The 21,570-nt window shown below is 37.9% G+C and overlaps 2 protein-coding genes across 2 annotated transcripts; one reads left to right on the top strand and one right to left on the bottom strand.

The window, feature by feature from the left end:
* Nucleotides 1–6,713: 6,713 nt before the first annotated feature.
* On the top strand, nt 6,714–17,625 carry LOC144634258 (glutaminyl-peptide cyclotransferase-like). Its single transcript, XM_078493160.1, has 8 exons — nt 6,714–7,189; nt 7,326–7,484; nt 10,709–11,026; nt 11,775–11,933; nt 12,636–12,735; nt 14,517–14,633; nt 15,489–16,037; nt 16,072–17,625. The coding sequence occupies exons 1-7, from the start codon at nt 7,115–7,117 to the stop codon at nt 15,641–15,643; spliced, it is 1,083 nt and encodes a 360-aa protein (XP_078349286.1). The 5' UTR covers nt 6,714–7,114; the 3' UTR covers nt 15,644–16,037; nt 16,072–17,625.
* A 797-nt stretch (nt 17,626–18,422) lies between these two features.
* On the bottom strand, nt 18,423–20,754 carry LOC144637289 (sterol 26-hydroxylase, mitochondrial-like). The gene has a single exon (XM_078496420.1). The coding sequence runs from the start codon at nt 20,278–20,280 to the stop codon at nt 19,072–19,074; it is 1,209 nt and encodes a 402-aa protein (XP_078352546.1). The 5' UTR covers nt 20,281–20,754; the 3' UTR covers nt 18,423–19,071.
* Between the last annotated feature and the right edge of the window lie 816 nt (nt 20,755–21,570).

Raw genomic sequence — 21,570 nt, 5'->3', positions numbered from 1 at the left:
TGCCACTATGTTGAGTCCAGCGCCAGTCCATCCCATTCTTTGGGGTTTGTGGTTTGTTCCCAGTTGTTGGATTTAACCCCCTTACATGAGGCAAGTTGACAGAGTTCAAGGACATGGCTAGCGCATGGCCATACGAAATAAGTTACCTAAAATTACTTAATTACTTGCTTATTAAAGAAGACAGCCACATGTGCTGGCGCCTTGTCGGGGTGGGGTCCCAGGAACTCCAGTGCTATGACGGTGGGAGTCATATAACTCCTGGCAGATTCAACCATGCTGTAAAGGTCTGAGAGCGAAGGGCCTGGCGAAGCTGGCACACCGGCCCTCCAGGTTAGTGGGTTTGCATAGGGCCAACAACCCTATCAGCAAAAACAAAAAATTACGGAAACAGCGGCAAAGAAATTTTCGAGAAATGGTTGTGACGGGCTTGCAGAGTCGATGACTCATATGACTGCTAGCGGTGAAAACCGAAAGGAAGCTGCTAGCACGAGGATACAATACAATACAATAGTCGTTTAATGTGTCATACACTTAGCAATAAGGTGTGACATTGCAGAAATGTCACACCAGCTAGTTTATAGGTATTCCACCTAAATTAGTTAAGAAAAAAAAAAATAAAAATAATGATAATAAGTGAATAAATAAAAAAATTATATATAAGTCAGGATGATGAGATAAAATCTAAAGTAATTATTATATATATAATATGCTGTACAATAAATGAGTTGATACTACTAAAATAAGGTTAAAAGGCCCGAAAGGTCAATTTTCATTATACTATTTTTAAAGGCCTTAAAAGATCTGTTGGTTCTGTACGAATCTGGAAGTAAGTTCCACAGCTTTGGCGCTAGGCAACGCCACGATTTGAGACCGTAGGTGGTGGTGTTGACCCTTGGCTGTTTCAGGATGTCGGTTCCTCTCAGATCGTATCTGACGTCTCTAAAATCCAATAACTTTTTAATGCTCTTGGGAGCGTGATCGTTATTAATTGCTTTAAAAACCGTACAAACTATATTTGCAAGTCTTTGACTTAACAATGAGGATGGAAGTCTTAAACGCCAAACTGACGTTCGTACAATGTATGAAGTTGGAAAATTGGCTCATATTATATTACCATGGAAATGAGGCGCTACGGTCTGCATATCTTGGGTGTGAGTGAGTGCAGACAACATCTACGGGCGAAACTGTGTTGTATTCAGGACGCAGTGATGACCTGCACTACGTAGGAGTCGCAATCATCCTAAAGAAAGGAACAAATCGTGCACTGCTGGAATGGAAACCTATTAACAGCCGACTAATCAGAGCCACACTACGAGGGAGGCACACTAACATCACCTTTATCCAATGCTATGCGCCAACCAATGATAGTGATGAGGAAGAAATAGCAGCTATGGGGACGAAAACGTCTTTGACTAGTCTCAACTTTTTTAACTACAAAAAATTAAGTAAGTGTGATTTATACCTCATGTACGAAAAATGATAACCTAGAAAAATGAGAAGTCTCACGATATCAAAGTAATTTTACAATTATTTTAAAGTAATTTTAAAGTATTTTAAAGTAATTTTACCGTCTGTAATGTACGGTATGATAGTCTGGGGGTCGTGTGGCTCAACACTTTTTAGTGACTTAGAAAAAATCCATGTGCGTGCCGCCAAGATAATTTTCGGCTTAGACTGGTTCACCCCTTCAGAAGACGTACTGCGTCAAGCAAAGTGGATACCATTGAGGCAAATGTACATCCGCAGGGTACTTTGTTTTGTCTTCAAATGTGTATCTGGAGGTGCTCCGGTCCAATTACAACACTTGTGGACGGAGCAGAAGACTAATTACAATCTTAGAAGGAAAAATTGCTTGTCAGTACCAAGACCAAAGACTGACTTTCTCAAAAAGTCGATTACTTATGAAGGGGCCACATTATGGAATTCTTTGAATAACGAGGCCCGCCTTAAAGAATCGTTGGCAAGTTTCAAGGGTGCTTTGAAAGTATTAGGGATTTAGAGGCTGTGTATGTTTGTTTGTTTGGAATGCTTAGTTTGTAGTCTTTATTTGTTATTTAAGGGTTTAGTTAGCTTCAATAGTAATTTGTAAACACGACCACATCAGCTATGCTGCAAAACATTTATCGTGTATAAATAAAAGCTTTTATTATTATTATTATTATTATTATCAACTGAGCGCTAAATAGTCACTCCCTCCAGCATTCTCGTCCCCATAGCCCTTTCGTTTCTCTTAGACGGCTGGGCCTTGGCACGAGAAAACGAAGGGCTCTGGGGACACAGGATTTCCAGTTAGGCTTTTATAGATTGTGCTAGCATAATTTTTAGCATAATTTGAGCAAACTGGCATAATTTTTCCCAATTAGCACTGCTAGCATAATTCGCATATTTTGATAATTATCGGATCATTTTTCATCCTATAATTTGATCATTTTTGATTTCAAGTCCTAAGCACACGTTATTCGATATTTAATGTTTTAGTACAATTAGTAGCATTTGCAGTTCACTGATCCCGGGGACTGGGGACTGGGGCCTGGAGTGCACCGGAACCGGAGGTCACATTGTAAACCATGTCAGCCCCAGTACCTCTCATTAGGCAAGGCTACAAAATGGCGTCGGCCATGCCAGTCTTGCCAGATCCGAACGAAAACTTGTAACGTTCTCAGTCTTTTGCAGTCAAGAAAGTATTGCTTGTTCAACCTTCGTCGGCTGCCGCAGAAAGAGTTTTTAGCCTGCTTTCGGCGTCTTTCCATGAGCAGCAAGACAATGCACTAGCAAGTGTAATGCTGCAATATAACAATCGCAGACAAGCTACATGAGCGTATAGACTAGTACTAGTGTGCATGTAAACCTGAACCACATGTTTATTTGAATTTCATTGTGGTATTCGTTGCGTTTCTTTCTTGTAGACCAACGGCTTCTAAAAAAAATATATTTTTTGGACTTTTTTGCAATTTTTTCAAAGAGCATAATTTAAAAAAAAGTGGCATAATTTGGAAAAAACGAGCATAATTTTAGCATAATTTGGCCAGAAAAAGAGCAGTGCTACCAGCATAATATGCTACTTTTACTAGCACAATCTAGAAATGCCTATTTCCAGTCCTAGATTCTAGGACTTCCGGTCTTCATGTATGCAGTCAGGACGTTTCAAAAGAATGTATGAGAGAGTCGTTAAGTTTTCGACTTCCGTTTAGGAATTCTTTGTTCCAAACAGCCAATCAAAAAAAAAATCGAATTAATTCAAAAATCCTATGTCCCCAGAGCCCTTCGTTTTCTCGTGCCAAGCCGGCTAAGAGAAACGAAAGGGCTATGGGGACGAGAATGCAGTGAACCGACAGTGAACCTCGTTTCCAGGCCGTCTCTCCTTTTTCTCCAAACAATATAATGATTTCACCTATATCTGGCCAGAATCGAGTACCTAAGAAATTTTCAGAAAATTTAGCAAAACTGCGCTAAAACAAGCCGCAGCTGTTATATTTGAATTTCTTATATTTTTTCTTATTCAGACCTACCCTGCAGTGTAATTGGAATTTTTTTAAAAAAAGTTTGATGTTAGATGAAATCCGCAATTGCTTCCTCCGTTCTTTTTAGAAAAATCTAATCATTCGATCCAGTTGAATAGAAAAAAAGCAAACAAACAATTTGCGGAAATTTGGTAGTACGTAAAGTTACTTAGTAATGTTAGCTTAAGTACTTATTATAATTTTCATTATTGTTACTATTTTTGTGGTGGTGAGATGCGTGTGAACGAATATAAGCGGATTGCACTTAGAGCAATCGCCTTTTCTCTCGTCATGTCGTTTAGAAAACGTGACACGATTGCAAACTAAAGAAACAAGACATGGTCGCGCCACTTTCTCGCTCCTCGTCTCGATGAACTAGTGAAAAAAGAGCTGTTCAAATGAAGTTAGTCTAGGGAACGCGGCAGTATTCTCATGTACAATCAATTGATTCATGTTTTGATTCGTTTTATTATACTCCTAAGGCAACATTTAGTTATTTTTTGCATTGCACCGGATATGTGGCAGGGGCGAACCGTTATTAAACCAATTCTACAAATTGCTGTTTGCTTGACTTCTGTTTATCCTGCGTGGGTTTTTTGTCAATACATAGACCCTTGTTTTGTTTAAATTATTGTCTACAACAATTACCAGGGTAAAGAAAGCGTTAGCCACTTTAGAATTTCCTATTGTTTATTCCTTGCCAAGGCATCAAGGAGACTGGCAATTTATTTTTTTGAGAGGACAAATCGGACAGATATATTGATTCCGACATGAATTCAATAGTAGTTAAAAAAATAATATAAAAAACCTACTATGGTCAGTCTTATTTTTTCCATTGGTATATTAAAAATGTTCGTGTTCGTTCTCATTATAAATCGAATTGTTTTAATCTGCGTGGGTTTTCTAAGGCAACCATCTAGTCTTATTAAAGCGGCTTTGATTTGAATGAACAAAATTTTTAAAATTACTTCCTAACTTGTCCATTTTATTTATACATGTTTTGTAGTTCCTGTTTAAAATTAGCTGTTATCTAAACCCTTTTAAGATATATTCTTCAAAATTTCTCAGGCTAAAGCAGTTCCGGAAAAAGAAAAACAAGATCAGATATTTTCAGCTGCTACGGGTCAAATAAGTATTTTATTTCTTGCTGTTTCGCCGTTCGCTTAGACCAGCAAACATTGTGAAAAATAAAATTAAATTTGTGTCCTTTAGTGTCAACTAAGATTCTCGCTCTGAAATTTAATTTCTTAACTGGCGAGAAACTCTGTTAGCTGATAATAGAATTGTCCGTTTTAATTAACACATGGGATTACAAAATGAAGGCTTTCTTCGAATTAGTCGGTGTTAGCATGTAATAATGAATGTATTGGAAATACGGAAAATTGTGCGAAACAGCGGGGGTGACCGACGACAAAGACTCCCAATCGCATTATTTAAAGATAAGTCTCTCACGTATCTGAGCGAGAAAACCATTTATTTTCAAACGAAAATGCCGACAAAATGGACAGGAAAACGGCAGAGCCTCTTTTTATCGGAAATGGTATTTTATAATCGCGAACGTTGAAAGAGCGGAGTTATTGAAATCCATTCTTTTCGCCAGGATTATAAGCTGAAGTCTTGCTGTTTTCCACACCGTGCAAACACAGGATTGTTGAAAATAATTGAAAAATTTCCCGGTAAGGGAATTGGTTCGTAAGTGTCAATAGCCCGTGGTCTGAAATTAAAAGAAAACAATAGCCCGCTTGTTTCTAATACTCTTGCCACGTTTGAAACAATTCCTGGCACAAAAAATTATCGCAGTTGTCTGAGATGAATTATGTTACAGTAATATGCTAGAAATTGTTAGTAAAATTGTAGAAAAGTTTTCCCTTATTATTTTTTTTTGTCGTTTTTGGAGCGGCATTGTTAGAATCGCGAGGGAACTGAATTACATGCCGCGCAGAGGAAAAGATTAAAACATCGCTACCAGTAGATTTACATCAAACATAATGTGCCTAACTTGATAAGCAAAACCGGACAAGAAATATAATCAGAATTTAGAGCTGTTTTGGAGCGATTAATTAATTTGCCTGTCGTGTGTCACAGTCTTTCTGGCTCGTCCTAAAATGACTCATGCCTCTGAATCCGTTTTGAAAAGTGATATCGTTCCGTGAGAGAAAATTCTGAAATCAAATCTGTGAAATTCCAAACTTGCGGAAGACAAATATTGTTTTTAACATTGCTGACAGCTAGTCGAAAAATAAGGCAGCTTTTTCCTCAGACTTCGAACAAACTCAATTTACTGCTGATAATTTAAGTAGTGACTGAATTATTGGGTATTCGTTTTAAAAAAAAAAATTATACAATTCACTTTTAGTACGTTTTTGTCAGGCCGCGCATCATTTTTTTTTTGCCCGGTTTTGTGAAAATTCGTTTCAGAATAGTATTCTTCCTTTATCGTTTGTGAGTAAACTGCTTTATGCTTTACGTTAACTGTAACTGACATAGCTGAATAATTCAAGGTCTTAATTTCGCTTTCTTAGTCAGCTGAACAAATAAAAGGGCTGGTTTTTGAATACTATAAATCGAACATCCTTTTGAAGACACTTTCAATTTATCCATCGATGACCCATAGTAATCGTACCAATTTTTTTTTAATCGTACTGAATTTGAACTGAACGTCTTTCTTTTAAATTTGCTGTGTTTTTATTTTCAGGTTGTCAGACGGAAAAGCGAACTAGAAAGTGAACTAAACCCGCAGGTGGTATAGGGATCAATTGATCTGTTTTAATATGTGTTTACCACCAGCCAAAAGCTATCTCCGTGTTTTGCGGTCATGACGCGAGATAATTGAGAAAAATAAAACAACTTAGACAAAAACAGCCGAGCGATTAACACCCTTTTCAATTTCCTTTCATGCTTGAAATGGATCATAGATCACGCACACACCCGCGCATAAAAAGCATTGACAGATCAGAGAATGTTGCTCTGAAAATACTTTCGATTCTCCAATCAGCATAGACAATTGAGGCGTTAATGTTAAGTCGGTGAAAATATAAAAGTGTGGCAACTGGAAATTGCTTAACCAAATTGTATTATTGTCCTCTGCTATGTTATCTCTCATGAGAATAAAATGTAAACATTTTTCCGATTCATCTGCGCGTTCTGCGACCCTTGAAAAGCAAGCATGCGTATCTCCTTCCAGGAGTGACTATCTTCCTTCCTGCCTCGATGAAGCACAGCCGACACCAAAGTGAGGCGGAGCGCGCGAAAATGTGCCAGCTTGAAATTACTCAATGCCTTGAATTTGGACTTTTAAGATATGTAGTAGCTTCCCTCTTCTATGTTAGCTCCCATGCAGCTCCCTTGGCTCTAATGTGAGATAAAAACTCTGGAAAATACAAACATATTTTGAATGTTTGCGTCCTTTGAACCTCGATGCACGGCCGGCCGGAAGGAAGCACTCGTCGTCAGCAGGTCAGCATCAAAGTGAGGCGAAGCGCGCGGTCGCGAGCGCTCAATGAGATAAGAACGTAAATAAGTTCAATCAATTAGTTGAAGATATAAAATGGGAGAGCAGCTGGTTTTGTGATTCATTAATCTACTGGCCTTCGTCGTTAATCGTCGAGGGAAGAATGTGGTGGACTGTAGCGTTTCTTTTAACTTGTTTCGCGGACATTGCGCGAGGTAGTGGCAGTGGCAATGCGAAGGTATGTGTGGTGATCAGTCGTTCGACGTATTCCGCTTTCTAGTGGTATTTTTAACTCAATCGTTGGTTTTGCCCTTTATCGTTTTCGTCATTACTGATATGTTTGTTTTGTAATTTTGTTTCTTCACTTCTTACAGAGATCCGAGGATCATCCATTGCCGCGCTCTCTGCCCGAATCGAAGCTAAACGACTTGGCGCAGAGGACAGACTACCAAACTTTTTACGACGACATATTTCTGAAAGGGATCTATCATGTACGTGTCCCTGGAACTACCGGGCATCACAAAGTCAAGATGGTAAGAGAAATAACGGAAAATGCTTCCGTACTTCCTTTACCTATTCAAGTTAGTAAACAAGCTAGCCACTTCTTCTAATTACCTTTTCGGAGACAGCGTTGTTAAAACAAAGGTTTAGTGTTTCTATATTAAAACTTCGCGTCGTTTTAGCTTGAAAAGACTAATTCTATAATTTCTTGCGCGATTTTTTTTCTGTTCCGCTGGTGAACACGAAATAACGTATATAAGACAGCGATTTTAAAGGCGTAATCTTATTTTGTTTGTGTGAATGTTTGTACCTGTGAAGCGATCGAATTTTGCCAATTCAATAAATCGGGCTATTCATCATGTAGCGCTAAAAGCGATCAATTTTCTAAAAATTATGAATCGGATGCAATATTATACCACTGCCCTTTCGCAGGTAATATAATAATTCTTGTATTGACAGCAATTTCCTTGTTTTCTTTTCCAAAAATACTCTGCGGAAACATACACAGACGGTTGATTCTGCCCGTATCTATCTTTGTATTTTATCCAATATTTTCATATCTCATCGATACTATCATTTTGTAACCACGGTCTATATTCTTGCGGCTTTTTCGCGCGGATTGGTTTGACAAAATATTGAAATAGCGGGTTAAAGTAACATCAATAGATATATTTTTACTTTTACACATTTTTGCATTGATTTAGAATCTTATGGAAAATAACTCACAGCTCATAATTCCAGCTAAGACATCAGCTAATTATGGTATTCAAAAAAGTAGGAACCCTATGGTAATTCTTCATTGGACTAATTGCGTTAACAAATTATGAAAACAATTGAAGAGAAAATTGGTTGTCCTGGTGAATTTTTGTAAGCTAAAAAAACCATATTACATAATTTCTATGTTAGTTTTTTCACGCTTGAGATTTTTTTAGGCAATTATTTTAAATACACATAAAAGAAATTAATAAAATCACTTCTCAAGGGCATTAAAAATTGTTTTTAATTTTAACCCAAAAAGTGTAATAATTTTAGAAACAAGAGTGGACTCTACTTGTCGAACGCTGAATTCAGGCCAATTAGAACCTAGCTGAATCAAGTTCCTACTCTTATTCTAGGAATAAAATAATATTTTTAGTAAGAAAAATATTAATATTATTTAGGGTGGCACTTAGTACGAAGGTGAGATTAATATATTTCCACCAAGTTAGAGACATTCCAAAACTTGCAAAATGCGAGAGGAATTGCAACTCCCTAACAGTTTTGAGAAAAAAAATTTAAGATGTCAAGGCCCTTGAAATTTGACTAAAATTCTGCGAGACATGTATTTGAAGGACCTTTCATCACCCCTATTATGGAATATGGCTGAAATGGAAAAAAAAATCTTTTAAAAAAATTAACAATTGAGTGTTTCATCCCCAGTGACAAGTTGCTGTTCCAAATAATGTTGATATTGAAGTGAAAAACTATGAAGGAAATTAAAAGAAAGGATAACCAAACAAAACATGAAAAGCATTTTGTTAATTACGAAAGTCTCGGTGAGACTTTTTAATTTGTTTCTCATTTGCATAGCGTATTTGCATAGTTGTCATTGGTTGTATTCAAGAAGGATCCTGTTTGTATTAAACTGACCTATAAATCAAATTTTGTCTTCACAATCCACCAATTTCTATTTATGAGTTTGAACTCACCAATCATAGTGCTTGTGATAAAAATAATATTTTAAATTTATTTTTCTCTGTAAAGTCAATAATTTTTCACTGAAGATGTTTTCCATATTGACTGAGCAGGAAGTTATCAGTTATATTATCAGGGGTGTCACGTATCACTTAAAGAAGATCAATTTTTTGATTTAATTTAGGTGCTGGATGACCACAAAATAAAGAATTTAGACAATAATAAAATTGATTAGTTTTTTTTAATTTCATTCAAACAATATGTATTCTGTAAATTAATTCATGTGTAATAGATAACTCCCTCAATTTTCTAATTTAGATACAACCTCTTATTGAGATCTTATTGAAACATTTTTTAAAAGAAGTTGGTCTTTAACAATTTCTCCCTTCAGTTCTCAATAATCTGTTGAGAGATAAATCAAGGAAAAATTAAATCAAACTTAGAAATGCAAATCAAAATGGTACCACATTTTTACTCAGACCTTGCTTAAAATCCAAATGATTTTATAGATGGAGACATTATTTTGGCTTATTCGAAGTGCTCTACTCTGCTAAACAGGCAAGAGTACCTTTCTCTACCCATGAGTAACTGGCATTTTTTTCTCAGGTCTTCAGAACAAGAGTACTCAGCGCCCATAGCGTTTTTTTTTGTTTGAACCCTTCCCCACCCCCCTCAGAAATTCCAATTAAGCCTCATACTTTCCTTAAAAATGGCCTTTGATTCTCCCTTTCCCATCAGAATCCCCAATAACCCTCTGTGGGGTCGGTATGGATATTTTCCAAGAACACAATTCTGCAAATTAAATTTTAATTTGCAAAAAAGTGTGACAATTCACTTTGCAGTAGCAGGGTTCCATCTAGGATTAATCATTTGCGGGAGAAGTCCTGAGTGGCCGAATGCCATGAGTTTCCAAGGGGGGTTCTAGGGGCATGGGCAAAACGTTTTGGAATGAATATGCACTGAGATGCAATCTGGTGCATTTTAATTAAGACACAATAATTAGTGTCCCTAGACAGGGAATATTTACTTCATGTGCACTGACCTTGTGGCGCCTGGATTAATTTTCTGATATAGTTACTTTTAACTGTAATGATAACAATATATTTTGGGGGGAAGCTGGGCATTTTTTGGGGGGCAGGGGAAGCTTCTACCCCTCTAATACCCTAAATAGAACCCCAAGTAGACATGCATATATGTTGTGGTTCAAATTTATCTTTGGTTGAATTTTTTTAAACCAGTTTGATTTTCATATTTCATTGTCTCATATTCATTAACATAATCTGAAACAATGGGAAATAAAAATCAAACTGGTTTGAAAAATTTTAAACCAAAGATAAATTTGAACCACAACATATATATTTGCTTTTAATTATTATCTGTAAGATAGTTTTATTAGAAATATAAGGGGAGACTGTAAAGCAAGTGCAGAAATGGACACATTATATTTAAACATTTTAAATACCACTGTACCATAAAATTTATATACAGAAGCGATGATATCATTTTTTAAATCATGCATGAAGACCAATCATGATCAGTGACTGTCATCTTTCTAAAGGGTTCTTTTAACCTTGTTTTGCAGTTTATAAAGAAAAAATTTGAGGACCTCAATTGGACAGTCACCTTGGATGAGTTTGATGATATCACACCACTTGGACCCAAGCGATTCACAAACATCATTGCCACTCTCAACCCAAATGCTAAAAGACGGCTCATCTTTGCCGCACATTATGACTCTAAATATTTCCCCCCTGACAAACTTGGTAAAGGATCATTCTTTATGGCTGCCACTGATTCAGCAATGCCTTGTGCAATGCTAATTGAAATTGCCAAAATAGTCACTCCTTTATTTAAAGCACGGCAGCAACAGGAAGCAAATATGCCTGAGGCAGATGATGAGGTACGGCTCTATTACTAGCTATTGCTTACAACAAGAATTTCCTACATAGTCTGCCAACTCTTACACCTTAGGCACAAGTCTAACATTTTAGGTGTGAGTCTATGGACCTAAGGTGTGGCATCAGTGGCGCAATGGGGGAGCAGGGGTGGCACAGTGTGAGAGCCCTCACCTCTCACCAAGAATGTGGTCCGTGTTTGATTCCAGGACATAGCGCCATTTGTGGGTTGAGTTTGTTGTTGGTTCTTATCCTTGCTCTAAGCGTATTTTTCCAGGTTGAATCTCCCGTCCGTTTTTTTTTTTGGCAGAAGACCAGTTTAACATTAACTGACCAATTTAAAGCTTCTTCAAGCTTCTTGTTTAGATATACAGTAGAATCCCGATTTCTTGAACCCTCGGTTTCTCAAACTCCTGATTTCCTGAAGTCAACCAATTTTCGTTTCCCTTTGATAGTACTTGTCTGTAATTTTAGCCCTGATTTCTCAATCCTCCCATTTTCTCAAAGCAATTTTCGTTTACCCTGGAGGTTCAAGAAATTGAAATTCTACTTTACTTATAAGTTAGCAACATTTTACAAAAAGGTACATGTATGTATTTGGTGAATCCTCGATGAATGTTGAATAGTGCGGAGTGACCCCCTTCAACTCCCACATGTATCGCCCCGCAAATTGCTATTCTATGCTATTTTGTCAATATCAGGCCATACAGTGATACAATAATGTACTGTATTAATTTGGTTTTTTTACTGTAGCAATCAGATGTCACACTACAGATGGTTTTCTTTGATGGTGAAGAAGCATTTGAACAGTGGACAAAAACAGACTCTCTATATGGTGCTAGACATCTTGCACAAAATTGGAGTAACACAATTCACCCAAAGGGCTCCAACAGTACAATGATAGACTCCATAGTAAGTACCATTTTAGAAGCGCTCAGGATCAACCCTCCAAGTTTATTTTTTACTTAAGTGGCCATTTGGCCACCCACTGCTCAAGTTTGGTCGCCAGTGAAAAGTTTTAGTCGCTTAATTAAGCTAACACTTTCAATCCTTCCTCTCAATTTTAGTGGCCGGTCTGGCGACTTCATTTCCAATTTAGTCACCAGCTCCAAAATTTGAGTCGCCATGGCGACTAAAATGGTCTTAACTTGGAGGGTTGAGGATGTTTTTTCAAGTTACAGAGCTTGATCACTTTATATCTCCTAGCCAATGTATATACCTCGTATTAATATACCGGTAGTTCCAGGTTTATACTGCATGATATGGACTGAGTTCTTGCCCATGGCATTTCAACCCAAGCATGAAGAGTGAGGGCCATAAGTTGACAAGAAAAAACAACAAAGATCTGTATCGTACAGTACACTCGATCACGAAAACAAGATTAAATGTCTACTTTATTGTGGCTCTCACTCTGTAGAAAGGAAAACCTTGCAAGTCTAACAAGCAGAAAGCAAGCCATACTGTAGAACGTAAATCCGCCAATCACAGCGTGTGTAAGGCCATACACAATTATAATAAGTTGCCAATGGTACTTTTTGTTGGTCCTGAGTATTTTTTTAGATTTACATAATGTAGTGCCAAATGATTGATTTGTGCTTTTACTCTTCAAAACAGACTGCCTTTGTGCTATTGGATCTAATTGGTGCAAGCAATCCAGTGTTTTATAATTCCTTCAAAGAGACTAATGATTTATTTGAAAGAATGCAGCTCATCGGTATGTACAATATGTGTCATATTTCTGATTAGTTGACCGGTTCTTCAATATATGATCAGACTATCAGGGCTGCCACAGTTCAGAAAATGGTCGGGGAAAATTAAAATTCTTGATGGTCAGGAAATTGAAATATTTAGGGTCAGGGGAAATTGACATTTTGTAGAAAAGTCAGGGAAAATTGGAATATAACACTGCTGATTTCATACAATTGATGACTAGAAGAAACATTTCTGGTCAGTGTGATCTCAGCAACATTTTTTCTTGGAAGTGGAGGGTGAGACAGCTACCAAATCTGACATTTTGAGTGTGTTTGGTCAGGGAAATTTTATTTTTATCAGGAAAAAGTCAAAGCATTTTGAAAATTGATGTATGTGGCAACCATTACAGCACTATGTCTTTTATTTTTAATTTGCTCTACATGTTTATAACGATAGCTTTTTCCTTGAATGTTAGCCTGCGTTGCAGACGAACAAAACCCTGGTTATATCCGTCTGCGAATTAGAGCACAAAAGCTTGTTCCGCCCCCCGCGTGTTACCAGGGATTTCTATAATTACCTCTGATTGGCTCTTCAATAGGGTCATTCTTTCGTGCACCGTGATTGGTCGAATGGGTCTCGTAACACCATAGTTACGCTTTTGATGAATAACAGATACACAATAAACTTGCGGCGATCACGGCAGATCGGTGAGAATAAACGTTTGAAGCGGCAAAAAAGCAACCGGTTCGAACTATCTGATAAAAAAGAAAACAATAATGACAAGAAGCAAACACAACTGGCAAGCAAAAAGGTCTTTGTCTTGTGGTGAAAGAAGCACACAACGACCCATCCGTCATCCGTGATGAGAAGCAACATGACCTTGCAACACAACAAACAGCCGAACCCGGCGTTACAAATGCAGAATGCAAGTAGTCGACATCTTCACGGAAAATTTAGGACCAGAGCAAATATTTCGAGAGCTCAAAAAATATCTTGCAAACATGAATGTTCAAAGACTAACCGCAATAGTAATTACATATGGCAAATTTAACACAGAGGTGTCAAAACAGTCAAAATATACAAACGAAAAGCCGTGCAGACTAAGACCTCTACACATTTGCTATTAAAGCGACAGTCTTATGGCTCTACGCAATTTAAAATGCCTCCAAATAATACAGCTTACAGCATAAAGTGCCCTTTCTAAACAAGTGAAAAGCGAAATAAATTGAACAGTTCCACAGAGCGGCAAATATACAAATTATACGACAAGAACGCCTCAGTGTAACTGGTATCTGGTATTCATCGAACGCGTAACTATGGTTTCACAAGATCCACTCGACCAATAACGGCGCACGAAAGAACAGCCCTTTTCAAGAGCCAATCAGAGGTTATTATAGAAATCCCTGGTAACACGCGGGGGGCCGGAACAAGCTTTTGTGCTCTAATTCGCAGACGGATATAACTGGGGTTTTGTTCGTCTGCAACGCAGGCTACTTGAATGTATGTCACTGCTAGGCTTATGATTGTTACTTAGGGGGGTCACTGTACGGGGAATAGAGTTACGTGATGGTCTGATAAACCGGCTAGGCTAAAAGTGAGACTTTTGCAACATTTAGACCACTTCAAATATTCAACAATTTTTCATCCCCCCCCCCCCCCCATGCCAACGTTAAATTTAATTCCTTTGGCTTGCCAACAGTAAATGGCTAAAATTTCTGCTTTATTTCTTGCTATTTAAAATATTGTTGTGTGAGCAAAAATTTAATTTAATTTACTGGAGTTTTGTATGCTCATTTTGATCAGAGCGTCGATTGATGAGCAGCAATCAGATATCACGTCACACGCAGCCATACTTCTTCCCTCGTCTTATGGATCGAGGATACCTTGTGGAGGATGATCACATACCGTTCTTAGAAAGAAGTAAGTAACTTGATAAATGTGACAAGTCAGTGAAATAAATTACAGCTTCACCCAAGACAGTAGGCCAATTGTCAGTGCCTGTCTCCATCCAGGAGGATGGCGAAACCAGGCGAAAGATCAACCTGAGTATTGTTAGTAATGGTCCTTACCCAGTGGAATTTTTTTAAAGAAATGGGATACCTTCAGAGGTATTCCTCTCGGGTATGCTTGGAAAATCACTTCAAACCCATTTTACCTTTTTCCAATATTACCATGTACCTCAATGAAATATGCGGCTGTTCCAGTGGGAAATGAAATGGAACAGTCCTTTCCACTGAAAAATTAACAAACGATACACACTCATCCTGCACCATTGTGTTTGTTGGAAAATTGTCCTGTTCCATTTGCCACAGAATTATCAGTCACTTTTTTCTACACAAATGGAAAGTGCTCCAGGAGCTAGATATGTACAAAAACAATCTATCAGTGAAACCTGAAGAAAGATGTTGAGGGATTATCCCTGATATACTAGCAGGGAAGAGTACATGCACGATGTACACATAGTAATACGTTCTTCCTAAGCCTGCATAGCTGGCGGTTTAAAGCGCACACAAGCAAGCGGCAAAGCCGAGAGAGGCTTTTTCAATTTCCTCCTCCCCAAGCCACTCACGGCTGCACTGCGCGTTGTCGCAGCTTTGCCGCTTGCTTGCGGGTGCTTTAAAACCCAACAATACCGCCAACCACGCAGGCTAGTTCTTCCTAGGTAGAGTCACTTTATGTTACAGAACCGGGAGAAGCTCAACAGTAAAGGTCAATGACCTGAATTCAGCATTTGCCATTGCTAAGCAGAGTTGATTTCTTTGTCTTTATTTGCAGATGTCAAAGTCCTGCATCTGATTTCTCTTCCGTTCCCACCATGTTGGCACAAGGGATGTGACAACAAAGAGTCAATAAATCACGAGGTTGTCAAGGATTTGTTGAAGATATTCCAAGTATTTGTTGTGGAGTACTTTGGCCTTTCGGTGGTATAATTAGACAACCCTGCAATTAAATTTTGGCTATCATCTGTTAAAGAAGAAATATTGATATCTGAAAATGATTTTCAGACGAGAAGCTTCTTGTTGCAAATGCATCTTTATTTTTTTAGTTATTTAATTTTACATTTATATTCAAAGTAGTCTACATAATTATGTATTAGGGGTTGTAGCATAGTAGCTTTTCACACTAACGCAGAGAAATCCTGATTATTGTTAATGATATTATTTCTCATGAAATGAGTTACAAATTACACAGAATGATCAATTTTTTCACACCCTTTTTTTCACCGCTCAATCAATGTTTGAGTTGTGATAATTTGAAAAATTCCATACTGATAGTATTGTTAGTGGTGAACTGATCATCAATCAGTTATAATTAGCTGTAAATGTAGGTAAAGTTTCTTCAAGTAAAGAATTGAAAGAAAAAAAAAACAAAGTACCTTGACAAAAATTTAGTGTTAAATGCTCTCTCGCAATTGAAATTTTATTGACAACATATTCTAAAGGAGAGGTTTAAAGTCATGTCCAATGCATGATTGTTAAATTTGATTGATTATCTGTGACTGTTTTACACCTGCTTTAAGTGCTATGTGCATAGCAGCTTTCTATAAACACCTATCTTTCGATGTACTGAACAAACAAGACGGATCGAAATCCGCCAATCACAGCCCACTAGCACGCCCTTCTGAACTTGTGGGCTCATTCGCTGGAAACCTACACCAGTATGCATTGGTTTTGATTGGCTCATTTCTCACAGCACATCGAAAGACGATGTCAAAAGATGATGTAGAAAAATAACTGTGCACGTAACACTGAAAGGGGTGTAATTGATTTTGCAATAAGTGACAGTTTTACTTTTTATATACAGTTCTGTCTGGTATCCTTCCAAATGTCTGAAAGGGACAATAAGAGTTTACAGAAACAAGAGTTTTGATATAATAAGATGCATTATTAAATTAACAGAAATGAGAGAAAAGGTTAAATTTATGATTTTATTTACTTACATTATGTTTAAAATTAATATATTTTATTGCACAATTAAAGAGAAATGTTAATTTTATATGTACCTGCATAATCAAAATTTTAGATAGAATCAAATCATGTCTTGTAGATAGAATCAAATCAGGATGGATTTCAGGGTTGTAGCAATGCATTGAAGCTCAGAGTTGTAGGCTGTTGCCAACCGCTCTTTTGGGGCGCTGCGGTAAGGGGGGGGGGGGAGGTAGGTCCACCGGGGAAGGTTTTGACATGTATCAAGACCCTAGGAAATGCTTTCTCGTTTGACTTTTTGGAAATTCGGTGACTGTGTTTTTGACAGCTCCTAAATTCTAACATTTCATAACAAGGAATTGCACTGATTTCCGCTTGTTTAACAGCACATGTCATTGTGTGTTTGCCTGTCACCCAGCTAACCCAGAAGGCTCTACAGTTTGCACTTGCTAGATGACATTTTAAAAATACGAGTAGGTTGAAATATGAGAAATACGAGTAGGTCGTGCATGTGGGTCACAAACTTTGGTGTCGTGCATTGATAGCATCTCTCACAAGGTCACACATAAATGGCTCACTACCCTTTGAGAGAAAACAAAAACATTCACAACAGCAACAAGGCCCCTTAAGCCCCCAAAACAATAGCAACTGCTACTCTAGAGGACTTGACCAGTAGAATAACAAGCTTATGAGAGGTGCTATGAATGAATTATCAGATTCTCACAACCAGTGCTTTGAAATATACACAGAACAGTAAAGGGAATTTGCATTTGAATTTATCACGGCTAATTGACAATAATGACTAACATGGGTGTGGGGATAGGAATCTTCAAGGGGTGATAATTAAAAGTAAATTAATTAATCGTCTTCAATCCTTATTATTCATATTATGTCACTACAATTTACATTGTAATGTTAGAAAAATTCTGGGAAAATCCAGGATTAACTTCTCTGTTGAATTCACTATTCATCTTAAAGTTGTCACAATAAAATACCGTATGCTTTTACATATTGGATGCTAAAGGTTATTTTTTTTATCTATTGTAATTTATACCTTAAACTGTGGTTACCCATAGGCTGTTCCGAAATTGCGCAGGGAACTGGAGCGAGTTTCAAATTTCTAGTAATCGATAATCTGACACCACCAAATGAAAGATCATGGTGAGATTGGTCATTTGACCAAGTTTGATGCTTATAGGATGAACAGAGACGAAGTAATGGACCTTGAAACAGTCATGGTTCAAAATCCATACAAGCGTTTCTTATTTTGAGACAGCGTCCCCCAAAACCATATAAACTCTTTAATTTTTTATGATTTTTGTGATACTCTTTAAAATGGGCAAACATGGTGATTTTCATCTAAGTTTCTTTCAAATAATGGGTCTTTGGCAGGATTTTTCAGCTATCACAAAATGGAGTTATGTGAGTTAGATCTGAAAGGACATCAACCTTAACAAACATCCACACGGCAAACACGTACATGTAAAGCAGTAAAAATTTATAGTTCTTTTTATTTTTATACAGATGTTTTACAGCAAGGCGCCCAAATGTGTGACCACTTTTAATTTATTCACATTCTTTCGTGCAGATTTAATCCAATCAAAAGCCGTGGATAGCTTGCAGTTGACTTCTGATTGGATTAAATCTGCACGAAAGAATGTGAATAAATTAAAAGTGGTCACACATTTGGGCGCCTTGCTGTAACCCTGTTTAAATAAAGTTCTGTAATTGTCATTGCATAATAAATATTATAACTGTTTATTAACCACCAGTGCAGTTCAAAACTGAATTACAGGGATAAAATAAAAGTATCAAAGATTGACACTACTTGTAATACTAACATTATGTATACTGCTATATGTAATGTTAAATAAGTACTATTGATATCGAATATACCGGTATTATTTGGCTAAATTCTTATCATTTACACGTTTTGTAAACGGAAGTTAATAAATAAGCTGGAATGCCTCGTGCGGTGGGAGGTGCAGTGGCCTAATGGTTAGCGTGCTTGACTCGAAGTCAAACAGGCTGGGTTTGAGCCCTGGCCGGGGCGATGCGTTGTGTTCTTGGCCACGACACTTTACTCTCACAGTGCCTCTCTCCACCCAGGTGTATAAATGGGTACCAGCAAATTTACTGCTGAGGGGTAACCCTGCAATGGACTGGCATCCCATCCAGTGGGGAGTAGCAATAATCTTAGTTAATTAATGCTACCGAAACTGATAAGCGTCAGCTGTATCATGGGCCACTTGGCTTGGACACAGACTTCACCTTTTACCTTTTTACCTTGAGCCACACATGTTCCTGTTGATACATGGTTTAATTGGTATGGCTATATAATAAGCAGGGCCCTTTTCTGAACCGATTCAAGCTGGGCAGAAAGGAAGGCAGGAATGCCCTGCCACATCTATGTATTGTATTGTCTGCAGTCATTACCTTGACTCTTGTCGTTTCACAAACTGTACTCTCACTGGGCGATCAGGGATGATTACTATTCCTTGAATTGTCCGCTCAACTGTTTCACCAACAGGATAAAACAGTTGATAGTTTTGTACGACCCTTGTAAGCAGTAAGTACAGTTCAAGTTCTGACACCCTCCGACCAACACACATTCGTGTACCAAAGCCAAATGGCAAAGAAGCAAATGCATCAACATTGCTTGCTCCATCTGAAGGTTTTTGATTATCCCGCAGCCATCGCTCTGGTTTAAAGGAGCAAGGATCATCAAAGTACTTCTCACTCATAGACATTGCATGTACAAGTATAATGACTTGTGTACCTGCAGGGATTTTGTATCCACTCAACACCAAGTCTTGATCAGTTACTCGGTGCAAGTGAATTACTGGGTACAGTCGAAGGACTTCTTTGATGCATGCTTTTAAATAGGGTAACTTGGACAATGATTTAGCAGTGGCAATTTCTCCTGGCTCAAGGACTGATAAAATTTCTTGGTACAGTTTCAGTTGTTTGTCTTGGTGTTTTGCTAACAAATATAAACTCCACAGGATTGCAGTTGCTGTTGTGTCGACTCCTGCAAAGTACATGTCAACATAAGTCGCTAAAAGATCCTCGTGTGTCATGTCTGAATTCAAAGCCAAAAGTTTTAAGAGTTCCATCTTTCCACTTTCATTCTGCCCTGCATCTTGCTCCTCAAACTCTTTTATTTTTCTTTTTAAGGCCTTCCCAGTAAATTCATAAAGTTTATCATAGCTGTCTGCAAACTGTTTGTAGATTTTTGTCGGAAAAATTTTGTGCAACCAGGGAGGTTGTACATGGATGTGAGTTGTGGTGTACAAAAAGTTGGCAATAGCGTCAAGGAACTGCTTTACTTCCGGTTGAATTTGATCTTCCAACGCTCCAAACCGTTCATCAAATAGCAGCTGGGATACGGACTCAAATGACCACTTGAAAAGCTCGTCTTCAAGCAGCGGAATCTCATTTTCCATGCCGTGACTTCCTCGGAGTTTTTCCAGCCTAGATACAAATTCCGTGACGATCTCATTGAAAGCAGGTTCGTACTCGGCCACGCTCCTCGGTTGAAGCATCCGCTCGTTGACTTGTTTTCGATTCTTGTACCAGGTCAAACCATTATCAAAGATCAACCCTGCTGGTTTGCTAGTTTCTCTTCTGTAGTACTCCATTACAGGACTTTCGGGTCTGCGTGGAATTTGTCCCTCAGATCGCAGCACAGAAGCCACATCATTTGGGTTAGCAATCTTAACATTGTCCTCAAATCTCAAACCTGTGTACTTCGTCCTAAATATCGGACCGAATTTTTCCACATTCCTGACTTGTGACTTTAATATGATTTTTCCTGCATCTAAGTCATTTAGTTTCTGCTGAAAAGCGAGTAGTTTAAGGCCATCCGATATGAACTTCTTTGCCAGGGAAATGCGAATGAGGACCTGGCAAATCTTCCAAGGTAAGTTCCTCTGTTATTGCAAACAACCTTTTAGGACGATTCAAGTTTCTTATACAGTTCAACCGAACCGAAATAGAAGGATAAACACGAAATCCACCACGGATTAAGCGCATTGTTATTCATTCTTTCAGGACAATAACGGTCAATAGCCCCGAGAGTCAATAACCAACACATTTCGGCCGCCATGATGGAAACCCCGAGACACATCACGTGACATATCATTCAGGACGTTATGTAAAACTCGTGAAGTGACTGCATTAAAAGTTTACTCCTGGGGTCAATTCAATAAAACTTTTACACTTGTAATTTACACGTTGGACCGTTGTTTTTATTAACTGCGCACGCAGTTCATGTTCTGCACTTGGTTTTTTTTTTTCTCAGTGACCAGACTGATGCCCCCGCAGGCCCGCTCGGCCAGTCACGCGTCACGCAATGTTTAAAAGCTAGAAATCACCTACTAAGGGGAAATTTTCTAACGCTTTGGTCTTTACTTAGCAAGTTTAGCGTGGAATGTTCTAGTTTGAAGCGTTTGACTCAAAGAAAATACTAAATTTTCATGCTTTGAAAGAAAAATATATTTAGCGGGCTAAAATCTGTAACTAAATACCATTACGTTGGTTTTAAAGAATGTGCTGACATGACAAGTTTCACTTTCGATTGACTAGACATCGAGTCACGTAATGTTTTAAAGCTATTAATCGCCTACTTTTCAAATCATTGCAAATCCTTTGGTCTTCACTAAACAAAATTTATTGCGAAGTATTTCTCTTTTAAGCGTTATCTATTTTTTTGGCTGTGTCATTGAAAGCATTTTGGAGATATGAAGAAAAATTCCCTTCACAAACATGCCCTGACTTGTACCGCTTACGTCATTCGGTAGGCAAGGGAAATTCCCAGTACCACTACGTTGTTGTCAAAGAATGTGCTAGCGGACTTAACAACTCTCACTTTGACAACTTTGCGAATCATCTGGTCTTTACGTAGGAGATGTAGTGTGAAAGAAAAATAT

The sequence above is a fragment of the Oculina patagonica genome, chromosome 13 (assembly GCF_052425735.1).
Source record: "Oculina patagonica isolate OP01 chromosome 13, crgOcupat, whole genome shotgun sequence".
NCBI lineage: Eukaryota > Metazoa > Cnidaria > Anthozoa > Scleractinia > Oculinidae > Oculina > Oculina patagonica.
Note: the sequence above shows the minus strand (reverse complement) of the source record. Positions and strands in the feature narration are given on the sequence as shown.

Bases quoted from the DNA above. Each gene is read 5' to 3' on its own strand.
- LOC144634258 (XM_078493160.1), top strand. From the start codon at position 7,115: ATGTGGTGGACTGTAGCGTTTCTTTTAACTTGTTTCGCGGACATTGCG. The intron at 7,190-7,325 runs GTATGTGTGGTG...CACTTCTTACAG, and splicing joins GTGGCAGTGGCAATGCGAAG to AGATCCGAGGATCATCCATT. The intron at 11,027-11,774 runs GTACGGCTCTAT...TTTTTACTGTAG, and splicing joins TGCCTGAGGCAGATGATGAG to CAATCAGATGTCACACTACA.
- LOC144637289 (XM_078496420.1), bottom strand. From the start codon at position 20,280: ATGGAGTACTACAGAAGAGAAACTAGCAAACCAGCAGGGTTGATCTTT.